This window comes from Hylobates moloch, unplaced genomic scaffold, assembly GCF_009828535.3.
Source record: "Hylobates moloch isolate HMO894 unplaced genomic scaffold, HMol_V3 SCAFFOLD_7, whole genome shotgun sequence".
Taxonomy (NCBI): Eukaryota; Metazoa; Chordata; class Mammalia; order Primates; family Hylobatidae; genus Hylobates; species Hylobates moloch.
The window spans coordinates 69,981,457-69,993,704 of NW_026652282.1; the positions used below are offsets into that span (position 1 = coordinate 69,981,457).

The following is a 12,248-nucleotide window of genomic DNA, read 5'->3' on the forward strand; positions in this document are numbered from 1 at the left end:
TCTTCTTTGAGTGTCCTGTTGGAATTGCCATGGGACAAGACTATAAGTAGTATTTGCCAGGCTATCCAACATAGAAAAATGTCATGTATGAGGACACACTCATAAAAATTTCTTTCTTCTTCTAGAATGGAAAATAAAAGCTTAAGTAAATGAAACCTACAGAGGTGGGCAAACTATGGCCCACAAGCCAAATCTGGACTGCTGCCTGTTATTCTATGGACTATGACTAAGAGTGATTTTTACATTTTTAATTGTTGAAAAAATTCAAAGAAGAATAATTTTTCACTGCGCATTAAGATGAAATAAAATTCAAATGTCAGCGTTCATAAATAAAGTTCTACTGGAACACAGCCATGCTCACTTATCTCTCCCTGGAACTCAAAAGTAAGGAAAACAAATATTTTACCATCATTACACATGCACATACACACACACACACCACATGCGCGCACACGAGCATGCTCCTTCTCTGTGCCCACTGTGGACGGGCTTTGCAGAAAGTGCATTTCTTGCAGAGAAACTTTGAACCTCACACTGGAAGGTAATTTACCAATCTCTTATCTATCTATTTATCATACTTCACGTTTTAGTAATAACTGGATTTCACCCTTTTCAAGCTTGGAAATTATATCTCCTCATTCTGCTGAATGTGTCTATGGCCACTTTGGGGCTACAATGGCAGAGCAGAGTAGTTGTGACAGAGACGCTATAGCCCTCAAAAAATATTTTGCTTACTACTATTTAGTTACAAAAATAAAATATTTACTATCCGGCCCTTTATATGGAAAGTTTGCCGACTCCTGGTCTACTATGAGCCAGGTACTGTGCTAGGACTTTCACATCTTCTATAATTTTACCAAAACCTTTAGTGGTATATTAGGTTATAGAGACCTGAAGAATGTATGTAGAATCTAGAATAATAACATGCTTTATTTGTAAATATTCAAATGATTTGCAAAGATAAAGAGTTACTTTCTTTAGGATCCTATCCTTTCCCTGCTTAAACACTGTTATTGATTCCAAATGCTTATAGAATTAAAGCTAAAATAGGCAAAACATAAGACCCTCTGCTTACGCAATCTAGTCCCCACCTACCTTTCATCCCATCTCATCACTTTTTTCCCCACCCCTCACCCAATGAATTTCTCACTGTCCTCCCACTTTTTGCAGACAGAAGCTGAAAGTGACACATTCATGAGATATTTAGTGTCCACTTCATTGAGGCCCCTTGTTCACCTTTTCCTTTCTATACCTTTCTTCACTCCCCTTCACTTTCTTCATCGAATTGTCTACCATTACAAAATAGAAAAGAAATGAAGGGAGGGAGGAAGGGAAACTGTAACACACACAGGTTTTATTGGGGTGAGGCATACCTCTTATCACTCTGGTCAGTCTAATTTGTCAAATCTTCGAGGGTAGGGCCGATACATTTCTTTTTTAACGTCGTCCAACATCTATTAGAGGTTCAGTCATTGATTCTCCCCCTCCCTTTCTTCGTTTCCCTTGGGAAACCTGGAAAACAGAAAATCTTCCCACAGAAACTCCTCAGGGGCGCGCCAAGATCTGGGCTTGCGCACTTGGACTTGGCCGGCGCTCAGCCCCCGCCGCAAGCCGGCGGGGTCTCGCACTAACCTAGCGCGGGCGCCTCGATCTCCCGCGCGCGCGCGTGCACGAGACCCCCCTTTGGCCCCCTACCCTGCAGCAAGGGTAGCGTGACGTAATGCAACCTCAGCATGTCAGCAGCAATATAAAGGAGAACGAGGCGGCGCGCCTCCCAGACGCAGAGTAGATTGTGATTGGCTCGGGCTGCGGAACCTCGGAAACCCGAATGTGAGGACCTTAAGGGATCCACAGCTGCCGCCCCCCGCAGCCATCCAGAGCGCGGTCACAGTCCGACTGGCGGCACGGAGGCGGCGGCGGCGGCAGCGGCGGCGGCAGCAGCAGCGGCAGCTGTAGCTGCAGCAGCAGGTAAGGAGACTCCTGACGAGAAACTAGAGGGACGTGGATCCACCGCGTTCAGTGTCTCTTGTCTGAGGGGAGGAGAGGCTCACACCCAGCGTGTAGCGTAGGGCGAAGGGAACAATGGAAGTGGCGTCCAGTCCCTGAGCTTTCCTCCCGCCTCGGGCGGAGTTTTCCTCTTCAGCCGCAGCCGGGGGCTGGAGGAATTGAGGGAAGTAAGGGTTTTCCCCCTTAGCCAACCTCCTCTTTCCCTAGGCCAGAGCCCCAGGGAGCTAGAGCCGTCGTTGAGACCGTCGGTGGTTTAGGGTGACGGGAAAATGGCGGAAAACAAAACGGTGAAGTGAAGAATGCAGCGTCCCCCTGGCATTTTCTCTCAGCTATCCCTCCACCCCATATTCCTTTCACTGGCGCCCCAGTCGCCTCGCCCCCGCCCCCTGACCGAGCTAATAGTAACCTTTGGAATGCGCGAGGGATGGCGGCGTGTGCGAGGAAGTGGCACCGAATCGGCATTTTAGGGGATTGGGAGCCGTCAGAGCCTGGGAGTTGGGGGGAGGGGGGGGCGTGTGCGACAACTGTCGCCTACACTAAAACACCACCATTTTGGTTCCCAACCGTCTCCCACGTAGCGGGGCAGAGGAAGCTGGAGGAGGCTGAGGGGCTGGGCAGCGCGGCGTGGGTAGCAGCGGTGGCGACCGCTGCACCAAGTGAGAGGAGGGAGGAGGGGAAAGGGTATTCTTGTCTCATCGGTTTCTTCCTTTCTACTGCTAAGGTTCTCTTGTTAGGTTTAAGATCTAGTCAGATGGGTAATACCTCAGAGGGCACGTGTGTGCATTCTGCTCGAAATGATTGAAACTTGGCATGGTCGTGGGAAAAGGAGACTTATGCGGGAGGAGGGCTGCGTCCAAAGCTGCAATACTGCTACTTGCCAGGGCTCCTTTGTCTCCCATCTCTGCAAATACTACTTTCACATTCTCTTGTTCTGCCGCCTTACCATTTCTCATCTATCTGTCACCCTATTGACATCACTAAGAAGCTAGGTCCTGAATGAGCTATGTTAGAAGAGACAGATTTTCTTTTTGTGATTTCTACTCCCCATGCATTAATGGAAAGATGTTTACTTGAAGCGTACTTGGTGGGTTATCTCCATTCAATAAGGATGTGAGATACACTCTAGAGAAGACCAAGAAGCCTAGCTATCTCTAATGATTATTAAATACTTAACACACTGCTCTTTTCATACCTCATTTATTATTGATTTTATTGAAACTTCCTATGTGGGGAAAGATACTCCGGTTTATTTATTTGGTATTCACACAGTGTAATACTTTTATAATAGTTGCACTATGTGTTGTAATTTTTACACTTCATTGAGTGCTAGTGCAGACTTTTCAGTATGGATTTGGCAAGGATAAAGCTTGCCCTTGATTCTCTTTCACTTTCTAAAATAAGGTGTTGTTTCTGATTTTTAAGATGTGCTTTAGAGAAGATTTTGGTTTAATCAAGTGGTAGCATTCTAAGTATAATAACGTTGCTAATGTAGTCAGTAGTTGTTTTTGTTGGAATCCTTTGGGTTGCTTTTAAGATTACTATAGATTTGAGCATATGAACCCTTCCCAGCCTCACTATGCAAGTTCAGGTGTAAAGAAAAATATTAAGTTGTGTAAGAAACTTAGTTTAAAATATTTTAAAGTATCTGATTTTGAATGTATTTTTATAATAGGTAAAGAGAGCGTTTTCTCAAAGAAAATAACATAGCACAGAAGGAAAAATAAAAAGAAATTACTGCAGATTTTACTTTATGTAAGAAAATCTACAATTTCTTCGAGACACTCATAAAGGTGATTAACAAATTATTTATTGTTTTATCTTATTTAACAGTTAAATAAAATTAAGTTTTTAAAAACATTTTAAGACATTTGTAGTTGTTCTATTGGTTATGTGGTAAAGAAAGTAATTACTCTAATTAAAATCCAAATAGTACACTGTTTTAAATGTTAAGAACAAGTCTCTTTCAGATTTATTTTGTTAACACACAGGTAGTTTATTGTGAACTGTCTTGGCCTCTGGGCCTCGTTTTGCATAATAGCAAAGCAGAAAACAATGTGGCATTTGAAAAAAGATACACAACTAAGAATTTCTAAAAATGTGAAGTTTTGCTCATATATAAAGTAATTCTGTCTGAATCGTTTGTTGTACAGAAATGTCACCTACTTCTGTAGCATATTTATGTATACACCTGAAATAGTGATAGGGGTTCCTCTGTGAGACTCTCCTGCCTCCTGAATACCAATTTACCCATCCCCCTTTATTTAAGAATATATTAAGCTGTATTACGTGTCACCTTTCTGAAACTTTCATTAAGGATGCAGCTTTATCTGTTGTGCAATATGGTACAATTTATTAAGCACTACTATGTGAAAAGGAGATAAATGCCTTATAAAATTGACAGGTTTTTGTTGATTTACTTAGAATCTTATGTTTGAAGAGAAAATGCACATATATATGTCTAAGAAATATATTGAGTGACAGCATCTGACTTTATGTTCCATACTATCAAATGATCGTAAATATAGGATAAGTCATTTGAAATGAAATAGATTGAGCCCTTGTTTTCAAAACCACCATGAAGCTAGCATAATTTTATTAATCACTAATAAAAAGTCATTTGTACAATTACAAGTAAATGATATGCTGAGATAAATAATTTGCTAAATGTTTGTATGTGATCGATCTTATTTTTACCATATTTAGGAAGCAGTCATGTTTCATGAGTCCTCAAAACTGAGACAAGAGAATGTAGTAGAGTGAGGCCAGAAGTCCTTACTGGTTCAAAGAACTCCGGGGAAACTGGGATAGACCATTTTACATTATAAGTAGAACCCTGGGAGCCAGAGGTGAATACAAGTTTATCTGCAGAGCTCCGCTGCAGGGCTGATCTGGGTCTGGAAGAAATGGATGAGAGCCAGTGGATGAAATTCACTAATACTAGACATCTGAGTCCTCTAGTAATGTATAAATATCCTAACTATTGTTTGTTGTCATCTCGTTCTTCTTTTATAACCTATGTTTTAACTGGAACTTTAGCACTGCAGTTTTGTTGTTTTGCTTTCTTCTACCACTTCCCTATGGCTCATCAGCTTGACTGTGCCTTCGTCTCCATTATTTTTGGTTTACTTCCACTTGGCACTTCTTTTATTTATGGTTGTCACACAAAGCATCTAACCATGGTTTTTCTTTGTTTTGCTTTCTTTTGTAATGAAGCTTTCCACACTTGGTTGAAAGGCATATTGTCAATTGCATTTTTTTCTCAAAACAACTAACTTTGGGCTAAATGTATTAAAACTATTTTAAAAGCCATTTCTTTTGCAGATATTGGTGAATGAACTTTGCTAAGTATGAATTCAGGTGGTGGAAGTCTTGGATTGCACACGCCAGACTCTAGAATGGCCCATACCATGATTATGCAAGATTTTGGTAAAGCATTTTCTTTGTTGTATTTTCTTCTTTTTTAAAAGTAAGGGGATAATAAAAATCAAAAATAAGTTGAGGAAGGGGTGAATTACAATGAAAACTTGTTCTTTTACTAGGAAAATATATTTGTAGAGATTATTCTCATAAAGCTGTGTGTCAGTGGTCTACTTAACATCACTCTTACAATTTAGGGGAAGGTTGTGTTAGGGACACTTGAAATATAGTGGTAGTATGTTACTGGAAATGAAAAACTCAATTTACATAAATAACTGCATAATTATATCACATTCTGTTCTGATAGTATATATCAGCTCTCAGGTGTAGGAAATGTTAAACTGGCTTTCTAAAACACATTTTAAGTTGCATTGTTAATAAAGTTGGAAAAAGAAGTGCTTATATCAACTAAAAAAATAAGATGCTTATATGGTGATATGCAAAATCATGCACTAGGTGATTATCATTGTGATGCTATTTCCACAGAAAGTTGTTACCATTAGAATACATTTTTCTTTCTCTTTTTTTTTTAAAAAAAAAAAAAAAAAAAAAAGAGGCCGGGCTTGGTGGCTCATGCCTGTAATCCCAGCACTTTGAGAGGCCAAGGCTGGTGGATCACGAGGTCAAGAGATTGAGATCATTCTGGCCAGCATGGTGAAACCCCGTCTCTACTAAAAGTACAAAAAATTAGCCGAGCGTAGTGGAGCACGCCTGTAGTCCCAGCTAGTCAGGAGGCTGAGGCAGGAGAATTGTTTGAACTCATGAGGCGGAGGTTGCAGTGAGCTGAGCTGAGATGGTGCCACTGCACTCCAGCCTGGTGACAGAATGAGACTCAGTCTCAAAAAAAAAAAAAAAGAGTCCTTACTCTTGTGGCTAGGTTTGTAAGTAGCCTCTTAACAGTACTCATTTTGAAGAGGATGCCAAGAATCCATTGACATTCAACAAATAAACTGAATTTGGCCAGAGATGATCTGAATTACAGAGGAGATAGAGCTATTTGAACTATAAAAGGCAGGGATGAGATCAAAAGAGTTGAAGATAAGATTGGAGTGAAAGCAGAAAAGACAAATGGTGAACTGCGATAAAAGAACAGGAAACGAGGTAATATGGAATTGTTGAAGCTGAAATTAGTGATGAGGGAATAGAACTGTGATACTTTGCTAAGTTAAGAAAATGCTACTATTGTTCGTTGATAATGTGGTTGAATGTATCATTTGGTCCCCTGTAGTAAATCCCACAGGAATGGAAGTCAGTAAAGCCATATTCTAGTCATGGCAGTGCTGTTAACTAGCTGTGTAAACTTGGATAAATTACTGAATTCCCTTTTATAATGAATGCACTAGATAACATTTAAGGTCCCCTCCAGTTATAGAATTCTTTGACATTTCTTTCTGATGAATAAAGTTGAGTAGTCCAATATTGGATGTGAGCTAATTGATGAAATACAAAGAAATCATGGATGTATTCTTCTGAAAGCTAAGTGAATTGTGTTGACTACGGATGATTTAGAAATGACTTTGGGTGAAAAAAACCTCATCAATAAATTCTAGAGGAAGGATAATAGGGCCAAAGAGTAAGAGATTAAAGATATTCCCATGAATTCTTTAGTAGAGCGTTGATAGTTTTTAGAATAATGGAACACTGGAATTTCAGTATGATAAATAAATTTTGGTTGAAATGTCAACTTTACTTTTTTACCTTTTAAAATAAGATATTTTTTAAAATGGAAGTATTATAGTAGTTTTTCCATTTAATACAAAATATTACCTCTCCTATAGCATTTGGTAAAGTGCCAAAACTCACTTCATTTCTGAAGAGGTTGGCTATATTAGCTAGTAAAGTGTGATTCCTTTCAAAAGATGAAAAAAATATCTGATTGGTGCTGGTGAATATTTACATAATGTTCCTTTTAACCTTCCTTTCCATTGTTTATCCTCAATGTCTTTAGAATTAATTACTCCTTTATTACATCTACTACTTTTTTTCTTTTAGTTGTTAGGGGAATAGAATATGCATATTGAAATATTTAACATATATGTGTTTTCTTCTTTACATTTTATTCAGATACATTCACATACCATTCCATTCATCCATTTTTATAAAGTATACAATTCAATGGTTTTTAGCATATTCACAAAATTGTATGACCATCACTAGTACCTAGTTTTAGAACATTTTCTTATCCTAAAAAAAGACACCTCATACCCATTAGCAGTCATTCCCCATTCTGCCTCTCCCCATCAGCCCTAGGCGGCCACTAATCTTTCTGTCTGTGGATTTAATTATTCTGAACATTTTATATCAGTGGAATCATATATGGTCGTTGTGTCTGGCTTCTTTCACTTAGCATGTTTTTAAGTGTCATCCATGTTATAGCATGTATCAGTATATACTTCATTCGTTTTCACTGCCAATGATATTCCGTTGTATGAGTACACCACATTTGATTTATTTGTTTATCAGTTGATAGATATTTGGGTTGTTGAAATATTTTTAATCCACTAGAAATATTTTGTGTTTGACAAAGTAAGCTTTGCATCTTAGATTGGAGTATGAGTGCCTTTGGAGGCGTGTGATAGTATGCCAAGGCATATCTGAAACCACAGAATAAATAGCACAGCCTCTTGGAATTTTTTTTTTCATGTGAATTGAGGAGAATATATATACACACATATACCTATACACAATTATAGCTGCATAAATATGTAGAAAGTAAGATTTTCATTCACTCTCCCCTCCCTTTTTATAAATAAAATTGAAAGGTTTGCAAACTCCTAATTTTTAGTTAGTATTTTCATATTATTATTTAAAGCCCTCTCTAAAATGAATTTAATAGAGTAAACTGATTTATATCAGAAAAAAGTTTAAAGACACTTTTTGTTGTTTTTGTTGTTATATACCTGTTTATGATTTAACTGTCTGGTAGTATTTTGAGTTAGTGGTTTTTACAAATGATGCATTCTTTTTAAATTTCATTTTTATGCTCTCTTAAATCAAGGTATATAAATCAATGGCAATTAAATTACTTTTACATTTTTGGTGAGACTATTTTTCTGAATTTGCTATTAGATCAAGAATAACTAATATGGGTAATGCTCACTCGTTTGTGCTTAGGGATAATGTTGACCTGAAATATGTTAAGTTTCCATTTGTCCTTGGTAAATTCTGAACTTTTAAAAGGCAGTAACTCTCACTCTGTTTTTGATATGCAGTGCCCAGCACAATTTCATTTATAGGCATTTTCATTTTTTGTATGATATTTTGTGAAATGCAAAGGTTGTCAAACAGACCTAAACCTAAAAAGACCTTTATTGGGGGACTTTTGGAAATTTTAGCCCTGATAACTTAGATTTCTTCTGAAAGCAGCCCCCCCATGCTTATTTTACCTCCCTGTTAAAATTTCTAAATTCTAAAATTTCATTAGAAATTAGATACGTTCTCTTTAAATTTTGTCAGCGTCAAAACTTAGATATTTGCAGCCCATAAATTATTGACATTTGTGAAACTTAGAGTTTAACATACACAGAGGTAACCAAATAAGAACACTGTGGCACAAGATCTCCAAATTCTGTAAGGTTCTTGGTTGGTACAATACAGAAAATCTGAAACATTAATTTAATGCAGAATTCATTGGACCAATTTGTTTTGAAGAGTATTTGAGACTTAGAAATTTACAACTTTGTTCAATAACCTTGCTGGTGTCTCAGTATAATAGCTGTCCTTGAAGTATGAGATTGAATTTAATAGTTGTTTAAGATTTTAATGCTGCAAAAAGTCTGTGTTGTTTTAGGATATAAATAGCAAAACACCCTTAGATAGTGGCCCAAGACAGACCTGACATGTAACAGATTTTATGCTGTCATTCTGGTGATGTTCCAAGTATTCGTATTTAAATGGAATAACTTTAATAAAATGGGAAATACTTGAAATCAGGACATGTTTCTTACTGTTGCCTAATCATTTAATTTTATACTTTTTAAATGATTTTTTCTTATTGTTTATAATTTTCTAAGCTAGTAAGATAAATTATTAATGCAATTTAATGCTGTTTACCAAATGATTTAAAATTTAAATGAGCGACCACGTGATAGGCCATTTTACTGTTTATCTTAAGCTATTCCTCTAGCTGTGCCTCACTTAGTTAATCTTACACATCTCTTTAAAAAACAGTATCTAGGGTAAATATACTCTAACCTCTTCCCAGGCAAGTAGAAAAAAGGCAGTCTGGAGTCAAACAATGAGTTCAGTTTCCAGCCAGGACTTTGTGGCAACCTTATATAACATCTGTAAACCATAGTTCCTCCTTATTTAAAATGAGAATAATCGCACTCACCTTATACAGATTAAATGAGATGATACTTGTATTAGCAGGTTGCTTGTTGGATAGTCAGTGCTCAATAAATATAGCTAATCTATAGCTAAGTGACTTTGTTTAGAAAGTCAGTGGAATCTAACAGATGAACTGATAAGAAGAACAAACAAAATTTAATAAGAGATATCTTGGATCTTGGTCTAAGTAATCTGCTGGTACCCTGTGAGGGACTTATCAATTCTTGGTCTAGGATCCTTGAGAGCATTTGGTTCAGGATAAACAAACATATTTGGATTTATTTATTTAGTTTTTTAGATCTGATCTATTTTGACTTGTAAGTTCTTGCTAGAGGCTAGGTGAACTAGCACTGTTCCTTCAGTCTATCTTCTTAGAGTCCACCCAACCAGGTTGATCTGAACCCAGGTCCCCACTAGCATTATTCTACCCTTCTTTCCTTCCCGATGGTCTACTTTCAGGAACCAGACTAATCTTAAGCAGTGTTCTAAAATAAATGGAATTTCCCATATTTTAAATCTTTGGTTTGTGAAAAGATTTTTGTGAATTAGTCATTTTATTGTTTAGATATATAGAATTCCAGTACAGTTAATTTTACAGGATTAATATTTTAATTTTTTCCTTGCTAAAAAACCACATTTCCAGTCTGATTAAATGCTAAATTTGAACCCCCACCTCCTCCCCATTTCTGAAATGCCCAGTGGAGTAACAACCGAATTAAAAATATTTGTTTTATACATACTCTCTTCGTGTACCAGACTTCCAGGATTGTGGCTGTGTCCTTTTGGGGTAATTTAGTGGTTTAGATGAGAGTTTGAGACGGTGAGGATTTAAAAGGGTTGAAAGGAAAGTATCCCAAAAACGCTGTTGAAAGCTCAGCTTTCCCTTTTCACCTTTTTCTTTGATGTGTTAGTGTATTGATGGTGTCCATTGGTCTCCATCCTAACTTGGTAACTAACTTCCATAATGAATTGATTAAAAATAATGAACACTATATGACAAATAACACTCTTTCAGGTACTACTTTATAGAAAGTGATCAAAAGGTTTTGTACTGGATGATTTCTTGTAGATAATTTATTACAACCAGATCCACAAACCCTCTTAATTTGTTGTTGTACCACCTCAGGGAGCAGAACTTAGCAGAATTCCTCATGAAGGGATTTTACACTCACACAATATTTACAGGGCAGGTAGGAGTTGGTGTTTACCATGCTGCTCAAGAAAAACATTAAAGCTTTATTCCTACAGATTTACTATTATCAAACCAAATGTTAGTCTAAGATGAGTAGAGAGTTTTTCCCCCTAAATCAGGTGTTGAAAGATGCCTTCCAATTTTGGATATAGTAATTATTATAAGTTAAAGAAGTTCAGACACTTTCATGTTTATGACGCATATTTTATAATAGGGTATTTTATTAACTCGCTTAACATATTAGTATCCTTTTACGTTTTTGTGCCTTTTTAATTTTTTGAAACAATTATAGACTCACAAGCAATAGAGCAAAGGAGTACATAGAGTCCATGTACCCTTTACTTATCTTCTGTAATGGTGGCATCTTACATAACTATTTTGTATTGTAGTACAATACAAAAACCAGGAAATTGACATTCACGCGTTACTGTTAACTAGACTACAGACCTAATTCAGTTTTCACCATTTTTAACATACATTCATGTGTGTGTGTGAGTGTATATATTCTGTGCACTTTTATCCCACATATAGATTTATGTAAATACCACCACAATGAAGATGCAGAGCTGTTCTATCACTATATATATATGCCATCCCTGTGTGTTCACAGACACACACATACACACTCACACACAGACACCCTTGGCAACCAATAATCTGTTCTCCATCTCTATAGTTTTATTGTTTTGAGATAATATAAATTATTCCATTTATATATTATACAGTATCATAACTTTTGGTGATTGTCTTTTTTTCCCGCAGCAAAATTTTCTGGAGGAAATTCAGGTTGTTGAATGTATCAATAGTGTGTTCATTTTTATTGCTGAGTAGTATTCCATAGTAGGGATGTGCCAGAATTGGTGGAACCAACCATTCACCTGCTAAAGGACACTTGGGTTGTGTCTAATTTTTTGCTACTATGAGTAATAGCTACTATGAGCTGTTAGGAATATTTCTGTACAGTTTTTGGTATAAACATATATTTTCATTTTTCTGGGGAAAAATGCCCAAGATTGCAATGGTTGGATTGTATAGTAAGTGCATATTTAGTTTTGTAAGAAATCGCCAAACTATGGGTGGATCACGAGGTCAGGAGATCGAGACCATCCTGGCTAACACAGTGAAAACCCATCTCTACTAAAAATACAAAAAATTAGCCAGGCACGGTGGCGGGTGCCTGTAGTCCCAGCTACTCAGGTGGCTGAGGCAGGAGAATGGCGTGAACCCGGAAGGTGGAGTTTGCAGTGAGCCGAGATCGCGCCACTGCACTCCAGCCTGGGCGATAGAGTGAGACTCCGTCTCA

The 12,248-nt window shown here is 37.4% G+C and overlaps 1 protein-coding gene across 7 annotated transcripts in view; it reads left to right on the forward strand.

Moving 5' to 3' along the window:
• The first annotated feature begins 1,715 nt into the window (after positions 1–1,715).
• Positions 1,716–12,248, forward strand: part of ZNF711 (zinc finger protein 711) — a 29,049-nt gene continuing 18,516 nt past the window's right edge. Inside the window, exons 1-4 of one of the 7 annotated variants that reach the window (XM_032757243.2) lie at positions 1,716–1,968; positions 3,680–3,797; positions 4,711–4,964; positions 5,329–5,433. In XM_032757243.2, the coding sequence (XP_032613134.1) occupies positions 5,355–5,433 (79 nt within the window). In that variant the 5' untranslated portion in view covers positions 1,716–1,968; positions 3,680–3,797; positions 4,711–4,964; positions 5,329–5,354. Of the gene's footprint in view, positions 1,969–3,679; positions 3,798–4,710; positions 5,434–12,248 lie in introns of all 7 variants that reach the window. The other 6 variants (XM_058441456.1, XM_058441458.1, XM_032757245.2 and 3 more) reach the window with 6 other exon arrangements.